Source organism: Chenopodium quinoa, unplaced genomic scaffold (genome assembly GCF_001683475.1).
Source record: "Chenopodium quinoa cultivar QQ74 unplaced genomic scaffold, ASM168347v1, whole genome shotgun sequence".
Classification (NCBI taxonomy): domain Eukaryota; kingdom Viridiplantae; phylum Streptophyta; class Magnoliopsida; order Caryophyllales; family Amaranthaceae; genus Chenopodium; species Chenopodium quinoa.
In genome coordinates, this window is record NW_018745291.1 from 507,184 (window position 1) to 525,965 (window position 18,782).

Sequence of the window (18,782 nt, forward strand, 5' to 3'; positions counted from 1 at the left end):
ATAATTATTTTCAAGTTGAATAAATTTATTCTCATCCTTTAAAAACTAAGATTTTCTTAAAAAACAAAAAAACCAAGTATTATAGGAAAATATGTTTTCACGGAATATTAGTTTCCTCCCACCCAGCACTAATAATCTATACTATATACTAAAACCAGGTTATCCCCGTGCGTTGTACGGCTAGAATTAATTTTTCTTGTAATTTATGTTTTGTTGCATTATATTGTATATAAAGATTATAATTAGATAAAAATAATTTACATTTAAGGATATATATGAACTACATTATTTACAATTAATAATTGAAATAGTGAAATAAAAATTATTTAAGGAATGCATATTAATGAAATATTATTGAAATCTGAAGAAAAAAAAAATACATAGTATATAATTAGCACCAATGCTTCAAAAAATATAATTAGAAGTTTTAGCACCAATGTGTAACAGAATGTTACAGCCCGTGCCTTCCTTCTACAGCCTCACAACAGCTGCTATTCAATACCCACTCTACAACAACAAATATAGACGACAAGAGGATAGTACTCAAGCAGAATATTGTAAATTTATGGCAATGTAATAGTATTAGTAATAAAATAGTAGGAATATTTAGATTGTATGATTGATTGATCGAAATGGTAGGTACGAAATTTACAAGAGTTGCTTCAGGCAACCAATCTATTTTCAGTGAATAAGCTCACCACACTCATACAACCTAATTTCCGGACATCCCCTATTTCTACTGCAATTCCTTTATATACACAGATTGCTGAGGTAGTGGAGGCTTGGCGCTGCTCGTCTTCAAGTATTGCATCCCCCTCCACTGAATTAGAACTTCAAGTATTGCTCCTCGACCCTTTCTTATCTGCAGCACATTTTCAGGTTCTACCTCTAGCTTAAGATCAGAGGATAGTTGTGGGGGAGTGGTAGCCGAGGTATGATCCTCTCCAACTGCCCTCCGCAATTGAGAGACATGAAACACTGGAGGTATCTTACACCCCTCTGGCAGATCCAAGTTATAGGCCACTTCCCCGATTCTAGCTCTGATTGTATACGGCCCATAAAATTGCGCTGCAAGTTTTTCGAAGGGCCTCTTGGCTAGCGTTTGTTGCCTGTAGGGGCGGAGCTTGAGGTAAACCTTGTCCCCTACCTCGAAGACCTCTTCTCTTCTTCTCTGATCGACATACAGCTTCATCCTTTGCTGAGCTTTCAGGAGTGCGAGCTTCAGTTCATTCAGCACCAAATCCCTCGCTCTCAGCCATTCTTCCAAGCTACATACTGCTGTTTGGTTGGCCATCCGCCTGATGAGGGTGGGAGGGTCTCTGCCATAGACAACCCTGAATGGGGTCATTCCGGTGGATGTATGGGGAGAGGTATTGTATGAATATTCTGCCCAGCTCAGCCATTTCGCCCAGAACCTCGGTTTTTCGCTGGAAAAACAGCGTAGGTACGTTTCTAGTACCTTGTTGACATTCTCAGATTGACCGTCTGAGTGGGGGTGATAAGCAGTACTTTTTTTGAGTTCGGTCCCCTGTAGCCGGGATATTTCCTTCCAGAAATTACTCAAAAAAATTCGATCCTTATCCGACACTATTGAAGATGGTACCCCGTGAAGCCTCATAATCTCCTTCATAAATTTCCCAGCCACAACTTGGGCTGTGTACGGGTGTTTTAGCCTTACAAAGTGGGCATACTTCGACAAGTGATCTACCACCACCATTATGCTGTCTACCCCTTCTGACTTGGGTAGCCCTTTGATAAAGTCCATGGCCACATCTTCCCAAATTCGGTCAGGTATCGGCAAGGGTTGCAGGAGTCCTGTCGGGTTAGGTTGAGAGTGCTTGTTCCTCTGGCAGACTGCGCACCTTCTGACCATAGTGCCCACATCCCTACGCATGTTGCACCAGTACCACTCTGCCGCAGCCCGCAAGTAAGTCTTCACCTCTCCCGAGTGCCCTTCGGTTGGGGTGGAATGGTATTCTCGGAGCAAGGTCGGGATAAATCTAGAGCCCTTGAGGATTACTAACCTTCCCTTATAATGCAGCTTATCCCCCAGCACACTGAAATCTTTCCCTTCGTGTGCCCTTGCCAGCACCTTTTCCTTAGTCTTTCGGATCCAAGGATCCTCCTCAATCTCACGAGATAGCTCCTCCCATTTAACCTCTTGGGTCACCAAGAGAGCGCTCAATCCCAGACCTTCTGCCTCCCTCTGAGATAAGGCATTAGCCACCTTGTTTAAGCTTCCCGGCTTATACTGAATTTCAAAGTCAAACCCGATAAGCTTTTCGTACCCACTTCTGATAGTCATCTCCCACCTCTCGCTGTTGGGTTATATATCTGAGGCTTTGCTGATCCGTACGAATAATAAAATGCCTACCCATAAGGTAGTGCTTCCAGCGTGTCACCGCAAGGCAAATAGCCATCAACTCTTTCTCATAAATGGACTTACCCATGGACTTACCCATGGATTGTGACCCCAAGGTTTTGCTGTAAAAGGCCACTAGCCTTCCTTCCTGTAACAACACTGCCCCCAACCCATAGCCTGAGGCGTCCGTTTCCACAATGAAGGCTTTCTGAAAATCCGGCATCGACAACACAGGTACAGTAGTCATCGCTCTCTTCAACCTCTCAAAGGCGAGGGTGGCTAATTTAGTCCATTCAAAATTGTCCTTTTTAAGCTACTCAGTCAATGGGTGAGCTATCTGTGCATATCCCGAAATAAATTTCCGGTAGTACCCTGTAAGGCCCAAGAACCCCCTAAGCTGTTTAAGGTTCTAGGGTATCGGCCACTCTGTCATGGCTCGCACCTTTTCCCCATCCACTGCTACTCCTTGCTGAGATATAATGTGGCCTAATAAGCCACTCTTGACTTCCCGAACTCACACTTCTTAAAATTCAAGAACAAGACGTGCTCCCTGATCTTCTCCAGCACGACCTTTAAATGAGCTTGGTGGCTCTCACGGTCCCTGCTATAAACTAAAATGTCATAAAAAAAACAAGTACAAGTTTTCTCAGGAACGGTCTGAAGATGTCATTCATCAATGACTGAAAAGTGGCGGGTGCATTTGTGAGTCTGAATGGCATTACTAAGAATTCGTAATGCCCTTCATGAGTGCGAAAAGCCGTTTTGTGGGTGTCTCGCAGCTTCACTCTAATCTGGTGGTACCCGGACTTCAGATCTAGTTTGGAGAAAATGGATGCCCCGTGTAATTCATCGAGCAATTCATCAATTACGGGAATAAGAAACTTGTCAGTCACTGTTTCCTTGTTGAGAGCCCGGTAGTCAACAAAGAACCTCCACGACCCATCTTTTTTTTTTTTTTTTCACCAGGAGGACTGGACTAGAGTACGGGCTTGAGGATGGTTGAATAATCCCGACCTCTAGCATTTCTCTGATCATACTCTCAATCGCATCTTTCTGTATTTGGGGGTAGCGGTATGGTCGTACACTAACGGGGTTCGACCCACCCTTCATGATGATACCGTGCTCGTGGCCTCGCCACGGTGGTAACCCCTTGGGTTCCTAAAAAAGCTCTCTGTAATCCTCCAAAATTCCCTTCAAGAAGTCTAGACATTCCTCTACCACCCCTATTGCTCCACCCTCCTCCTTTGTCTTCAGCATATTAATCTCAACCAACACCCCTTGTCTCTCCTTCAATAACCCGCGCACCATAGCCTTCAAAGAAACTTGAGTGGTTTCTAGAGTTGGGTCTCCCCGTAAAGTCACCGGAATCCCTGCCATAGAGAACTTCATGAAGTGTGCCCTCCAATTCATAGTGATCGTTCCCAATTTCTCAAGCCACTGGACGCCCAAGATAACATCGGTGTTTCCTAGATCCAGCAGCAGGAATTCTTCCTCCACTTCCACTCCACCATCTAGGTGGATTCGGACTCCACGGCACACCCCTCGCCCATGAATCACCGCACCGTTTCCCAGTGAGACCCCGAACTCCCCCTTGGGCTCTGTAATCAACCCTAACTCGCCGGCCAAATTCAGAGAAATGAAATTGTGTGTGGCCCCGGGATCGATCATTGCCACGACCGGCCGCCCTCGTATCACGCTCTTCAATTTCATCGTTTTCGGGCTTGAAATTCCCACCACGGAACAGAGGGATACTTCCATAGGTGTAGCTGTTGTTGGTGGTGGGTCCTCGATTTCGGCCACCACTTCTTCCTCTGTTTCTGGAATCTCGTCCTCCTCCACTAACATGACCTTTAAAGTCTTGTTTTTGCACACATGGCCCACCCCATACCTCTCATCACATCTGAAGCACAACCCTTTAGCCCTTTTTTCCTGGTACTCTCTTTTAGTTAGCCTTCTGGGCTCATTGTTCTTCTGTAGTGGGCTGGTCAAGCTCTGCCCCATATTTACTGAACCTTGTGAGGAATCCTGAATTGCCTTACCAACCCCCTTCACGATAGACTGGGCAGCAGAAGTTCCAGGCCCAAATGTCTTTACCCCAACTCCTCCTACTGAACCAAATCTGCCCGGCCCAAGATTGGAAACTCCAAACCCAGTCCTCTTAGACCCGACCCGATTCCTCTCCTCAATCCGGGTGGCGAGATCCATCGCTTGTTCTAAGTCTAATGGGTCCAACACCATCACCTCCGTCCTTATATCTTCTCTGAGACCGTTTACAAAATGTCCCATCATTATGGTTTCAGGAACATCAGAAAGCGGCGCGGCACGGCTGATGAACTGGGTCACATAGTCTGCCACCGAGCTTGTCTGACTCACTGCCAACCATTGTTGATGGAGTGTGCCAGCATTCGGAGGGCGGAACTTGTGCAGTACTCTCCTCGTCAGATCTGCCCAATCTCTGATCGGTCACCGCATAGACTCCCACTGCAACCACCTCAACGCGTTCCCTTCCATAGCCACCGTGGCGGCCTGCACCTTTTCCTCCTCGTTCAGCTTATAGAAAGCGAAGAAGTGTTCACTTCTCATAACCCACCCGTCCGGGTCACCCCCATCAAAGTACGACATTTCCAGCTTTCTATATTTCCACCCACTGCCACCGATCTTCTCTTCGTTACTCGTTTTGTCCTGACTGCTTCCCCCCTCCTGATCAAACGGTGTGAGTGGTCGGTTCCTGTCAACTACGGTCCGTATCTCAGCCCTAATGGCCTCATTCTCTTTCTGACTCGAGATCATCTTGCTCTCTAGCCTGGATACTACCTCCTCCAGGGCTCTCGACACCGTCTGGCCTATGGACACTTCCATTCCCACCACCCTCTCTTCCAATACCCTGAACCTTTCTTCCAGACTGTCCACCCTTTGATTAATCGATGTAACCATGGTCGAGGATCGTGTGGCTTTGATACCACTTGTAACAGAATGTTACAACCCGTGCCTTCCTTCTACAGCCTCACAACAGCTGCTCTTCAATACCCACTCTACAACAACAAATATAAACAACAAGAGGATAGTACTCAAGCAGAATATTGTAATTTATGGCAATGTAATAGTATTAGTAATAAAATAGTAGGAATATTTAGATTGTATGATTGATTGATCGAAATGGTAGGTACGAAATTTACAAGAGTTGCTTCAGGCAACCAATCCATTTTCAGTGAATAAGCTCACCACACTCATACAACCTAATTTCTGGACATCCCCTATTTTTACTGCAATTCCCTTATATACACAGATTGCCGAGGTAGTGGAGGCTTGGCTGCCGCTCGTCTTCTTCCCTTTTTGTCTTGTCTACAACTGTCACTTTCCTATTCTTTTGTCTTACCTGCAACTGTCACTCTCCTATTCCTTCATTCTGATCTTCTGATCTTTCATCATTCTTTTCCTCCAACTGCACTGCATTGTGGGCTGTGATATTGTGTGGGCCCTTTTTGCGTGAGTAGGTGAAGCGGTAAGGCTGTACTCCTTGATCCGTTGCACAATGTCAACAAATTTTTTATTTTAGCTTCCAGCAATTAACAGTTTGTATAGTACTTTGTAGAAATATCTATTTGATTTTTTAGTTAAAATTCATAAATAGTTTTCAAATTAATAAAAATAAAGTAGTTCATGTTTAAAAAGAAATAAAAAATAAAGATGATGTCATTAAAGCATTTAGGCGGGAATTTTTTTTATGAGAAAGCGACATGTGTACACAGTTAGAGAATGATGAGATCAGCATGTTTTGTTTTAGTATTAGTTAATAGAATAGATAATTGATCACCAGAGTTATCCCTAAACACGTGTCGTATTCATAACAAAAATTTTCCTGCCAAAAACCTTTTTTTTTTTTTTTTCCTTCCTTAAAAAATAACATGATAAAAAAAAAGTTAATGAATAAAAACTTACAATAATTTATAAAAATATTTTAAATTAGATACTACTTCTACAAGAGAGTTTTAAGGATTGATAGTAAATAAATTCAAATTTTAAAAAAATTAAAATAAAGATATTATATAAGTTGTTTATTTTTATTTTTTTTGGACTATTAAAAAAAAAGAAGTGCTCTATTATATAAGTTATTTCATTAAACTAACTTCATTTTAATTGATCTTATTATTTACAAGTCTTTTTTATTATGAATCTGTGCATTGTCGGGACAAACGCAAGTTTATAAATATTCTAAAGTTTATCATAATATTCTTGCTTTAGTGCATAACGTGCCTTGATGTCATCGGTTTTCTTTTGGAAGTTGTACAAATTTTAGCGATATGCGGAAAAATTATTCCACCTCGTGAATTTATGGATTCATCACATATCAACCTTTTACTCGTAATAAGAATTCAATGAGGGTCCTATAAGACTATAATAGGTGATTTTTACAGAAACAATTACTCGTATTTTAGAATACAATTCCACCAACGTTTTTACTTATAGTAGTGTCAATATTGTCGTAACATTACTTTTAAATTCTATTATTTATACACTTATTACTTTGACTCACGTTGTTGATTTATTGTCTTTTAAAGTTCTTTAACATGAATCATTAGTAATTTATTTATTTATTTTATACGTAGTTATATCTTCGTTTGACCAATACTTTGTATAAACAACTTGTCAAACCGTATTTTACAAGAACTTTTCTATCGTATAAAATTAAGCTAGAGGTTGTAAAAATAAAAAGACAATAAACTTGTTGATTTTTCATGAAGAATTAAAAGATTAGAAATTATTAAATTAACACAAATTGTAAACTCCTGGAACAAAAATCTCAACAGTAAAAGCTTTCCCTTTCTTTCTTATCTCTCATTTTTTAGGGTTCTAGCTTCTTCTCTCACTTTCTCTCTCCTTTTCCCCCAATTTCATTCTCCTTCTTCTTCTTCGACTTCACTTTTGGGAAAATCATTCTATCGGTAAGCATTTAAACCTAATTTATCCATCAATTCGCTTTCAATTTTATTGCTTTTTAATGATAATTTATCGATTTTTAGTTTAAATTTGATTATTCTGTTGATTCGATTCGATTTCAGCTATATTTCGTTTTAATTTCAGAATACTTTTCGATTTTTAGGGTTTTTCGGGATTGAATAATGCAATTTATGAAATATTATTTATTGGTCCTTAATTTGACCGGATGACGGTATTTTTATTTGGGTTTTTATTTTTAATTATGTTTTGTCAGGCTGTTGTACTGTAGTGTTTGAATTTGAATATGATTTTATTTATTGAGGGGATGGTTTTTTCAATGTTTTGTAGCCTAATTGGAAGAAAAGGCGATTGCTTGTTTGCTGAAGTTAGGGTTTTTGAGGTTTGGTGGATGAAGTTATAGCTCGCAATATTTTGGGGTGATTGGTAATTGCTGTTTTCTGGAATTGAAACATTGGTAGATTGGGGCTTTTAAGGCATTGGTGTTCTTCAGTGAATTAGGGTGTTTGAACATATGAAGTTATAGCTTGTAATTAAATAAATCTTGGTATTTGATGTTTATGTGAATAGAAGTACAGACGATATGAAGAATTTCCTTTTCAAGGTATTGGTGTTCTTCAGTGAATTATAGTGTTTGAAGTTATATCTAAAATCAAAATAATAATTGTTAAAGTTATTGGTATATGTCATTTTCTGGAATCGAAATATGTTTAGAATTGGATTATCAAGGTATTTGTGAATGAAAGAATTCTTGTTATGGTGACTGGTACTTGGTTTTTTCTAGAATTGGAACAAATTCAGATTTGGGTTTTAAGGTATTGGTATTAAGCTTGACTTGATTTAAGAATGTTCTCTAGTTCATGTGTCCTTAAATCAGGTATTTTGAGGTAGGATGTTTAGATCCTTAATCTATTTTTTTTTTTTTCTTTCCTTTATTTTTTTTTATTATTTTTTTTTAATTTTTTTTTTCTTTTGTAATTTCCTTTTGTAATGAATTGTAACTTTTTAATAGTGTGAAGAATCGCCATTTTCTTTCAAATTAATGGAATATGCAGTGGTATCTCTGTATGTGTGATATAACATTATCTAAGCCTTTGATAAAATACACCATTGCGTTAGATTACCCGATTTTTCCCCCCAATAGTTTTTAGTACATTGACCTTTTTCCCCCCACCAAAGCATTACATATTATTGAATGATTGCTAGCTTTTTAGCTTATATGATTTTGTTTCTTAGCTCTCACCTTTGTAGTTATGATTGCAGCATATTAGCTTACTTACTGTTCTACATAAAACAGGCCCTGACACTATTCCATGGTCTTGAAAAATTAGCGTGCCTCATTTTGAAACTTAAGATATATCATATATATTTTTAAGAAAGCTCTTTACCCAGTGTTCTAGGTAGGGGTGTGTTTCTGTTTTTCGTGAGCAGTTAAGTGATTCAGTATATGAAGTTTGTGGCTTTGTGCCCTTCTGTAGGCACAAGCACAATGCCCATTAATCCTATTTATTAAGATCTCTAGATATTGTGCTTTTACTAGAGGTGGAGATTAACTAGATGTTTAGCTTCATGCATTATATGTGCTCTACTCGCAATATTTTAAACAGCCAAACAGGTAATCTGATCAACAAATGTATCGACTAGTGTGATTGTAAGGGATTTTAGTTTTATTTATTAGTAGATTTTCTTTCTCAAGGTATCTGTATATCTTGTCTGTTAATGCTTATAGTTTTCATTTGTTTGCACTTTAGCTGCTTGCTCTATAGTAGGTACTTCGTTTACTGCTTTAGATCCCAGTTTCAACTTAAATAATTTATGAATAGAATTAAGATTTAAACAAACGCAAGGAAAGAATTAATCATGAATAGTTCATTCATAAGTAAATTGTGGAAGGAGCAGATTTAGCAAAGTTCATCAATGAAGTACATTATGGATGCATCTTGCATGGGTTCAATTCCTGTTGTCCACCCAAATGATGCCTGTGACCAAGCTCTTTGTAGAACTATTTCTATTTTAGCTGTTCGTTGATTTGATTATTTTTTTCTTTATATAATTTACAAATATACATAGTTCTGATAAGTATTATGTGTTTGTCTTTGCAGACTGCCCTTCATCATTCCAGTGGCTAACTTGGATTTACTGTTGTGAAGCACAAAATTGTAGATCTGTGTATATGCTAGTCCAATATGCTGAACACTCTCGTCTCAGGGCAGTTATCTCTACCAACGTTGCCTGATAGTCAGATGAGTCATTTGAATTCAATTATGAGCAGAGCTGATTCCTCGATGTCAGAATCATTAGAGGGAGCAGTTGAACCTTTGAACAGCAAAATAACATCAACATCTGGTAATATGCATGAGCAATTTGAGTATGTGCCGACTAATATGGGTATGCACCCTAATTCAGGCCAATCAGAATTGTTAGTGCCAAGTAAGCGGAAGGCGACGACTGAACCAATACCTGATAATTGGGATTTACAAAAGATTACTTCTAACAAGAGAGCTGCTCCACTGGGGTCAAATGCTAAAGGTCATAGCGTGTCTTCTGCTATAAATAAAAAACCTACGCCAAACACATCAAAGATTAGTGTTTCTGGTAAAAAAGTGATGCACTTGGATTCTTTTGTGAATAAGTCTCAGTCAACTGTTTCAAAAAAAAGTTCACAGCCAGAAGTCTCTCCAAAAAGCCAGGGAGAGTCGTATGATTCTGTTAGAGCCAAGCTGAGGGAATCTTTAGCTTCTGCGCTGGCCCTGGTTACCTCAGATGGAAAGATGAAGACAGAAATTGAGGTTGAAGCAAATACTGAGGAGGGCTTAAAAGAGCATAAACCTATAGTTTGTGAATCAAGTGCTGGATCTGCTAACATGGAGCTCAAGGCTGAAGATTCTAGTACCTCTGGCATTCTTACTGATGGGTGCAATGATGACAAGAAAGCATCACTGGGAATCCATTTAAAAGAAACATGTAGCGATGACAATCAGGCATGGAGCTTTATGGGAACAGAATTCCATTCTGATCCCATGTTAGCTGGTGATGATTCACTGTTTAGTGATGGCTTGTTTTTCAAAGATGATCTTTTGCAGGGAAATGGTCTTTCATGGGTTTCAGATACTTCGCATGTATCAGACTTTAATGAAGTTGACAATATTGTGACGTCTGAGGCAATGCGTGAGGATGTTAATTTTAATGTTAAGGAGAAAACAATTCAGTCTCCAGATTCTCTTGCCTTTGAAATCGAAACAGAGCTTTTTAAATTATTTGGTGGTGTAAATAAGAAATATAAAGAGAAGGGAAGATCACTGTTGTTCAACTTGAAAGATCGTAATAATCCTGAGCTGCGAGAAAGGGTTATGTCAGGTGATATACCTCCTGATCGTCTATGTTCAATGACAGCAGAGGAGCTAGCTTCGAAAGAACTTTCAGAGTGGCGAATTGCGAAAGCAGAAGAGCTTGATCAGATGAAAGTCCTTCCTGATTCTGATGTTAATATGAGGCGCTTGGTGAAGAAAACTCACAAAGGTGAATACCAAGTGGACTTTGACCCTGATAACAGTGCTTCTGAGGAAATTTCACCTGAAATTAGTGCGTCTTCTCAAAAGCGTTCAAAGACCATTGGGTCTGATGCACGCCCTCCTAAAGTTGCACCAACCAAGGTAGAACAGTATGATCAGTGTGAGATTACTATACCTAATGATGGCGCTGATATGCAAGGACTAATGGTTGATGATATGAAAGATCTTCCTCCTATTGTATCCTTGGATGAATTCATGGAGTCACTTAATAAAGAGCCACCATTTGAGAATTTACCAGTTGATTCTAGGACATCCACCCTTGAGATGGATAAGGAAAACTCGGAGGTGGGCTTTGAATCCAGGTCACCCGAAGAGCCTTTGAAACAACCTGTGACGAACTCTCAGAAAACGGAACAAGTTGGAGTGGAAAGCAAACTTACAGAAGCCAATAAGAAATTATCTGACAGTCAGAAGGTATTAGATAAGAATCCTGTTCATCTTCCCAAGCAAGAAAGTGTTTGGGAGGGACAACTGCAGCTTAATATTTCCTCCATGGCCAACTTTGTGGCCTTGTACAAAAGGTTGGCTTCTCATTCTGTTCAGATGTTTTTTCTTAATTTTATTGGTGTTTCATTCTTAGTTGTATTGCATCACTTCTATACTTTCATCTATATTTGGATTATAGCTGAGTCTGTATGATGATAGTGTTCTTTATTTGATATGAAAACTTTTTTTTTTATTTTTTTTTATTTTAATGCAATTGTCCCTTTTCGAGATTAGTATGGTAAATATTTTATTTACTGAATACTTTGCATCGTTCTTTGCACTGATTAATATGCCAATTCTAACATGAACTGTTTAACCAGTAGATGTTGCTATTACAAGTTTTTTACGTGGTTTATGTCCTGCCAAACCATATATTTTAAAGGTTATGCTACATGGATTAGTTGCTTTAAGAAACACTGATTATTGCTCTACATGTCTAGATTCTCTGCGTTATTAAGCCTCTGTTTGAGTTTTGTCACTGCACACCTGTATGGCTGTCCTGCAAGATGGCAGTCATGTGATTGCAATTCATCTTGAACTGATTTTTGTTGGTAGATCTGAGTGTAATTCATGTTTGCCTGTATCTTCTATTATGTTTGGTTTCTTCTTGACATCTTATCTTCCGGGAGAGTGGGGGTGAGGAGCTTGACCCCACAATGGGGCTGTGGAATGAAGCGGCACATACTATGCTCATCTTAGTCCTATAGATTACACTCTACTAGAATTTGGGTAGAAGGTTGTCCTTCTGTACTTGACGATGTAATTGCTGACTTTTGCTTAGCTATTAATAATAATTAGTTGCCTAGGCTGCTTAACCCCCCTCCAATGTTCCATCCCATATTTTTTCCAGTACATGTGTTTCTCATGAATGTGTGGTTGGTCCTGAAAAAATTTCTAAGTTGTGATTTAACTGATCCTAATTATTCTTATTTGGTTGCAGTGGTGAAAAAGCCAATACTAAAGAGTGGGCAGGTTTCTTTGACATCAAGGGTCGGGTTAGGCTTGATGCATTTGATAAGTTCTTGCAAGCGCTTCCGATGTCTAGGAGCCGTTCAATTATGGTATTTTCCAAGCTCTTTTTCTTAGGCCACTTTGCCTTTTTTTTTTTAGGCTGGGCATGGCTTGTAATCTGTATATTAAGTTTTCTTTCACTGCAAAAGCAAGATAAACAGAAATGCGTTTATCGAAATAAAAGCAGAACGTCTATTAGGCTTTTAGCAAATACTTTAGGGATTTGCTCCTGCTCTTAGATTGCCGAGGTTTCATGCTGTTTGCTAGAGATGCCTGGTTAAGTTTATACTTGCACTGATTTCATGCTGTCTCATTATTCCTTCATTTGATCTGAGTCCTTAGGTCTTTGGCTTCAAATAAAGGCAGTTTTTTGTCACGTGCTTTTGCTCAAAGTTATGCGGTGGTATAGGCATTTCTCTTTCAGGAAAGTTGATTCCAGATAGTTTCAATGTCTTGGATGTCTGACCAAGACAATTGTTTCTAGGATTAGATGTTTGTGTGACCTTTCTGTTAAAACCACCAACTTTCCAGTCCCCTTGATTAATTACTCTGTATTTTTAAACTGTTTGATAGTAATATTTCATGTTTGTTTTTATTTGCTAGGTATCTCATTTTGTACTTAAGGAAGGTACTATGGATAGTGAACGCTCCGATCTTGTTGAGGTACTAATATTTTCTGTCATCCTTTTGACTCCCAGCATTTTGTAAACTCAGGCTGTGGGTCTCCTTTGCCAATTGCCACTCCTTCCCTCTTCTCTTAGGATAGTTTGTCCAACAAGGCCATAACAGCTTTAATTTTATATTACTCACCTACTCTGTATTTCTTGCAGTTGGTTGATTCTTACATTGCGGATGAGCGATTGGGATTTGCCGAGCCTGCCCCAGGAGTGGAACTCTACCTGTGTCCCCCACGCACAAAAACAGTTGATATGATAATCAATCATCTTCCTAAGAGTTACACTGAAAAATTAAATGAAATCGATGATGGCTTAATTGGAATTGTTGTATGGAGAAAAGTGCAAATAACACCACCTGTGATTTCACTGAACTCCTTGTCTCATCAGAAACAAATGACTAAAAACCACACTGGGGGCCAAAATGCTGTAAATGATGATAGGAACAGGACTAATGTTGGTTTTGCCCCTAGAAGTGCCCCCTCCCCCCCTATTCTCTCTAAACCACCCCAACCCGATGAAGATGATGATGATGTGCCTCCCGGATTTGGCCCTCCTGGTCACCGGGAGGATGATGATTTACCAGAGTTCAACTTCTCTAAAGGGCCTAACCTGCCCTCATCTCTCCCTAAACCGAATGCTGTCCCAGGTCATGAGACAGTTTCTCGGCATCATAATCTTCTTCGGGCCCCGGCTCGGCAGGTTGACCAAATGAGAGAATTGATCCAGAAATATGGACAAAATGGTGCGAATAGTGGTGGTGGTGGAATACCCACAGAACCATGGAATGACGATGACGATGATATACCTGAATGGCAACCACAAGCTTCTCACTCAGTACCACCAGCACCAGCACCCCAACCTATCCAAAATCCTGCATTGGCCCCACATATGGCACATTATCAGACATTTCAGCGGCCGCCTTGGCCTTCAGTTGCACAGCCTATCCAACCTCTTCAGCCACCTATGAATGTGCAGCAGCAGGGAGCATGGTGGCCTTATGGCACTAACAATGTAGGAAGCTTACCTAGTGGACAGTTTAATGGGGCGCCTGGTTCTGGTCACTTAGCCAGGGATTGGAGAACCAATAATGTTTCTAATAACAAGGGTTTTTGAGTTTTATTTCGACTTGTAAATAATAAGGTTTTGTTTTCTTTTGCACGTCTATAGACGTAGACGTAAACGTAGACATAGGTTCATCTTTGTATGTCTTGTTAGTGGGTTGTACAACTAAGCCAGATTTTTTTTTTTCATGTACTTGTAGCTTTCTTTCGGAGCTAGACGCTACTTGATCTACAAGAGCCATAAGGAACAACATAGCCACATTAATTTCTGAATACTCCCTCTGTTTCCTTTTGTACCGATTTTATAAACAAGTTTGACATAAAGTGGCTCTAGTTTAGTGGTTTATCTATTTAAGTACCATTTTTAAACATAAATTATGATTTTCATGAAATATACAAGTATATAAGTAGTATTATTATTATAGGGCCATTGTAAATTTAAAAACCAACTTTTGGTACATAATATTATTCTAGTGGATCACCGCTACAGAAGTATATCTTTGAAAAAAGAAATACGAAGTAGTACGCACACTATTCGATCAATCATTTATACTGGCATCTAGTATTCAAGTCATATAAGTTCCAAAGGTCAATTGTAACACAATCACTTCAACCGATTGACTCTCTCTTTAAAGCTATATTTGATCTTTGTAAAAGGTTGACCACACTAACAAGTTGTATGTAAAAATATTATTATTAGCCTTTCTGGTTAGTCGTTAGAATCATTACTCAAAAATATAAACCTTGTGAGAATAAATCAATAAATCCCTTTTTGATTGTATGAACTATTGATTTAAAGAAAAAATTGACTCAGCTGAAACAGAATGACTCATCACCAAAATATGACATGAACGTATGAAATCCGATCTTAACAACTCATGCACCACTTTTACATGTATGCAAGTGCTTTTACAAGTTTATTCTTGTAAATTACTCTAGCATAGGATAATCAAGGCCTTAAAGGTTTTCTTGTAAAGATCACTATGTTAAAACAGTGTTTATCAATTTCTTCATTTTGTCTTTTACAACCCTTGTTTCCAAGAGTAAGGTAAGTACTAGTTTGGTGTTGTTTTGTTGCTCATAATACTTGTTGCATTGGCTTTGTGTCAAAACTACGTGCTAATATTACGCGCATATTCTCTATTATTAATCTCGTTGATCAAATTGCAACAAGAAAATGGACATGAATAACAAGCTAAGTGTGTTGTTCAAACAATGTATCACCTAAGCAACGGATGATATATAGCTACTTAAACATTTATAAACAATTCGTTAAAAGCGCGATTATGAAAATAGATGCAATAAATTGGAATAACAGCACTATATATACATATATAATTTGAGTTATTATGATGCAATATTGGTTTTACTTTCAACTAACATATTTCCTATAATGTAGATTCTATAAAATTTCTCCCTTGGTTTCCTCGAAATTTCGACAGCGATGAAGAGATGGGAGAAAAATAGACAGTATGAGAAGTAGAACTACTTTCAAATTACAGAAAAGGTGTGATTTGTGAAGATGTTTACAAAATTATAATACAAGATCAGCTGTTAAAAGCGCGTTTTAAGGCCTTTTTCTGTTCTGATGTCAATTTAGTAGGGAACTTGATCTCAAATTTGATTCTCAGATCACCTACGTTTTTAGGATCTTTCGGAATAGGCATCCCTTCCTTGGAAACTACGAGCTCATAGTCTGGCGTGATCATATCTTTGACGGGTATGGAAAGGTTACGACCATCTAATGTAGTAATCTTCACTATAGTCCCTCCAATGGCCTCTGCCAAAGTCACCTTCTGTGTCATGATCAAGTCGTTGTTGTCTCTTATGTACACGTCGTGTGGTTTCTCATCGATGACAAATACTAGATCTGCTGGAAGCTGGTTCGGCTTCTCATTTCCCTTATCAGGAAATGTGATCTTTGTTCCTTTTTTCCAACCAGGCTTTACTTCGATTGTAAGTATTTCTGTTTCGGGCACTTGACCTCTGATTTTTGTTCCAACAGACGAAGAGTATGTTAGTATAAACTAGTTATTAGCAAAAGAATGAAATCACAATATTGACAGTTATATATGCAACAACAAAATCAACAGAACATCCTTTCAATAAGGTCAATAACCCTTTTTATGCCAGTTTGTATAAAACCATCCTTGGATTTTGATCAGTTAAAAGAATCTTAATCAATAAAAATCAGTTTTAATCAGTAACGATCTCTTTAATTCATAACCATCGGTTGAAGAGAACAAGGCCTAAAGTAATATACTCGAAAACATATGGATGGGTGATACATTGTTGATAAAGAAGAGACTATAGTACAAACAGTCAAATGCATATCGAAAATAGATATTGAATCTTGCAAACTAATAGCATGAAGTATAACTGTTATAAGTTGTAATTATAGGCAGATTACTCTAGGAAAGGCATATCACTCGAAAACAAGGCAAACTAATAAGAATAAACAGATGTCTATACTTGAAATTATCTACTTTATCTGTTAACTTTTTAGTTGCAATAGTCTGATTACAACTGTGAAAGATTTTTGGTCAAATTGTTGCAACTAAAAGTGAACGGAGGAAGTATATAACAACATTGCAAGTAAAAGTTGCACAAAAATGGGAAATGTACCATACCCATTAGCGTCGATCACTGTCCTAGAGATCTTCATCTTCCGGGTTGATCCAGTGTACAACTCTTCTAGGGTGCAGGGCAACTTATTTTCAATAGGAGGCGGTTTCTTAGGCAACACAGTTGTTGTTCCGCCCTCACTATATGTTCGATGCATATTCTCAGTCCCACTAAATGCTCCACCTTCACTGTATGAATATCTTTTTCTGGCTCTTCCACCAGTACTTGGTGATGATCCAAACTCGAAAGGGCTTGTCCCGAAAAATTCAGCAAAAATATCCTCTGCACTTCGAGGATTGAACCCGGTTTTGCTGCTTCCGTAGGGAGAGCCACCCCCAGAGCCCGGGGGTGGCATGTCCTTTAGCCCTTCTTCGCCGTGCTGGTCATAGAATTGTCGCTTTTGTTCATCACTCAGAACCTGAAACAACCTAGTGTTATTCCTCTAAAGATAACCATGTATGTTCACAACTAATCATCAAGTACAAAACTTCTTAACTTTAATTCAAGTAATAAGAATTACAAACACGATGATCATAGAAGATTATTAAGTGGGATCTTGTCAGATTCGTCTCATGGTTATAAACGTACCTTTAAAACCATGAAAAAACAAAAGGGTAAAACTCAAAAGAACTCAATTTGATCTCCACCATTACTTAACAAGAATTCTTCATAATTGCAAATACATAAATGTTGAACAATGTTTTCATAATCAAGATCAGATATTACTTAAATACCTTAAATTATATTTGCATAATTACCTAACTTAAATTAAAATTATTACTTAAGGACCCAATTTCCAATCATAAAGAAGGTTAATAAAAAATTAAGGATTAAATTACAAAAATTACCTCATAAGCTTCAGAAATTTGCTTGAATTTGGCCTCAGCTTCTTTCTTATTAATGGGATTTTTATCAGGATGCCATTTCATTGCCAATTTTCGGTATGCCTTCTTTAAATCATCATCTGTTGCATTTTTTTCAACCTGCAACACATTGTAATAATCCACCCCCATTTTAATTAATTCTTTTCCTCCTTATAAAAACCAAGAAATATTTCAAATTTCTGCACAAATTTTAAACTTTGAATAAATCCTGCAATCAAAGTTTTAATCTTTTTCAAGGGTAAATTCCAAAAATAAACAGAACTTTAAAATTTCAGGGAAACTACAGGAGGAAATAGTAGAAGGAAAATTTAGCATGTTTTTAATTTTTCTTTTCATGAGGAAGATGATGATGCACAATTTTCGGGAAAATATTTAAAAGTTAGGTAGTTATGCCAGGTCATCGTGTAACAACTAACTTGAAGGCCACTACTACAAAACTTTCATATGATGTCAGCATGTCACCTTAAATAAATTAGTATCCTCTCACCATTACTTGCCCCTCTATCGTGTGTGTTACCTCGCTTTTATATTTTTGTTAGCCTTTATTGATCGTCGCATGCATATTACTATGGGTGTTCCCGCTGCGGTTGTATCCCAAACCGCAAAATTGCGGTTTGTATTTTTTTCAAACTACACTTATAACCAAATCGCACCGTAAAATGCGGTTGCAATTTAGCCACATTTTTTAAAAATTATAATTTTTTTTTTAAAAAAAAGACTTTTTGTTTTATTTTGTGATTATTAATTTATAATTTAAATATTAAACTCTATTTTTAACTTTTAATAAGCTAATAGTAAAAAATTACATCATATTTTTAAGCTATTCTATATATTTTTAATAGAAATAGTATAAAATTGGTATAACGGTTTGCGGTTTGACGGTCTAAAATGTTTCGGAAACCGCACCAAACCACAAAAGTGCGGTTTGGTCATTTTTGGGAACTGCACCACAATTTTCAAACCGCAAGCTGCACCAAACCGCAAAATTGCAGTTTGGTGCGGTCTAGACCGCACTGTGAACAACCCTACATATTAGTACCCCCAAACTCTATCGCCAAAAGACGAGAGCGTCCCTTGATTGGGATTCAGACGCCCATTTGTATTGTTTTGTGCTCACAAGCCCGTTTCCGCAAAAGGCTTGCATTTTT

The 18,782-nt window shown here is 38.2% G+C and overlaps 2 protein-coding genes across 2 annotated transcripts; one reads left to right on the forward strand and one right to left on the reverse strand.

The window, feature by feature from the left end:
* Positions 1-7,104: 7,104 nt before the first annotated feature.
* LOC110712264 lies at positions 7,105-14,400 on the forward strand. The gene is made up of 5 exons (XM_021890725.1): positions 7,105-7,305; positions 9,421-11,411; positions 12,317-12,437; positions 12,991-13,050; positions 13,218-14,400. The coding sequence occupies exons 2-5, from the start codon at positions 9,505-9,507 to the stop codon at positions 14,175-14,177; spliced, it is 3,048 nt and encodes a 1,015-aa protein (XP_021746417.1). The 5' UTR covers positions 7,105-7,305; positions 9,421-9,504; the 3' UTR covers positions 14,178-14,400.
* Positions 14,401-15,446: 1,046 nt separating this feature from the next.
* On the reverse strand, positions 15,447-17,920 carry LOC110712214 (dnaJ homolog subfamily B member 4-like). Its single transcript, XM_021890673.1, has 3 exons — positions 17,599-17,920; positions 16,756-17,168; positions 15,447-16,111 (listed from the first exon to the last, which is right to left on the reverse strand). Exons 1-3 carry the CDS (start codon positions 17,761-17,763, stop codon positions 15,673-15,675), a joined length of 1,017 nt encoding a protein of 338 aa, XP_021746365.1. The 5' UTR covers positions 17,764-17,920; the 3' UTR covers positions 15,447-15,672.
* Between the last annotated feature and the right edge of the window lie 862 nt (positions 17,921-18,782).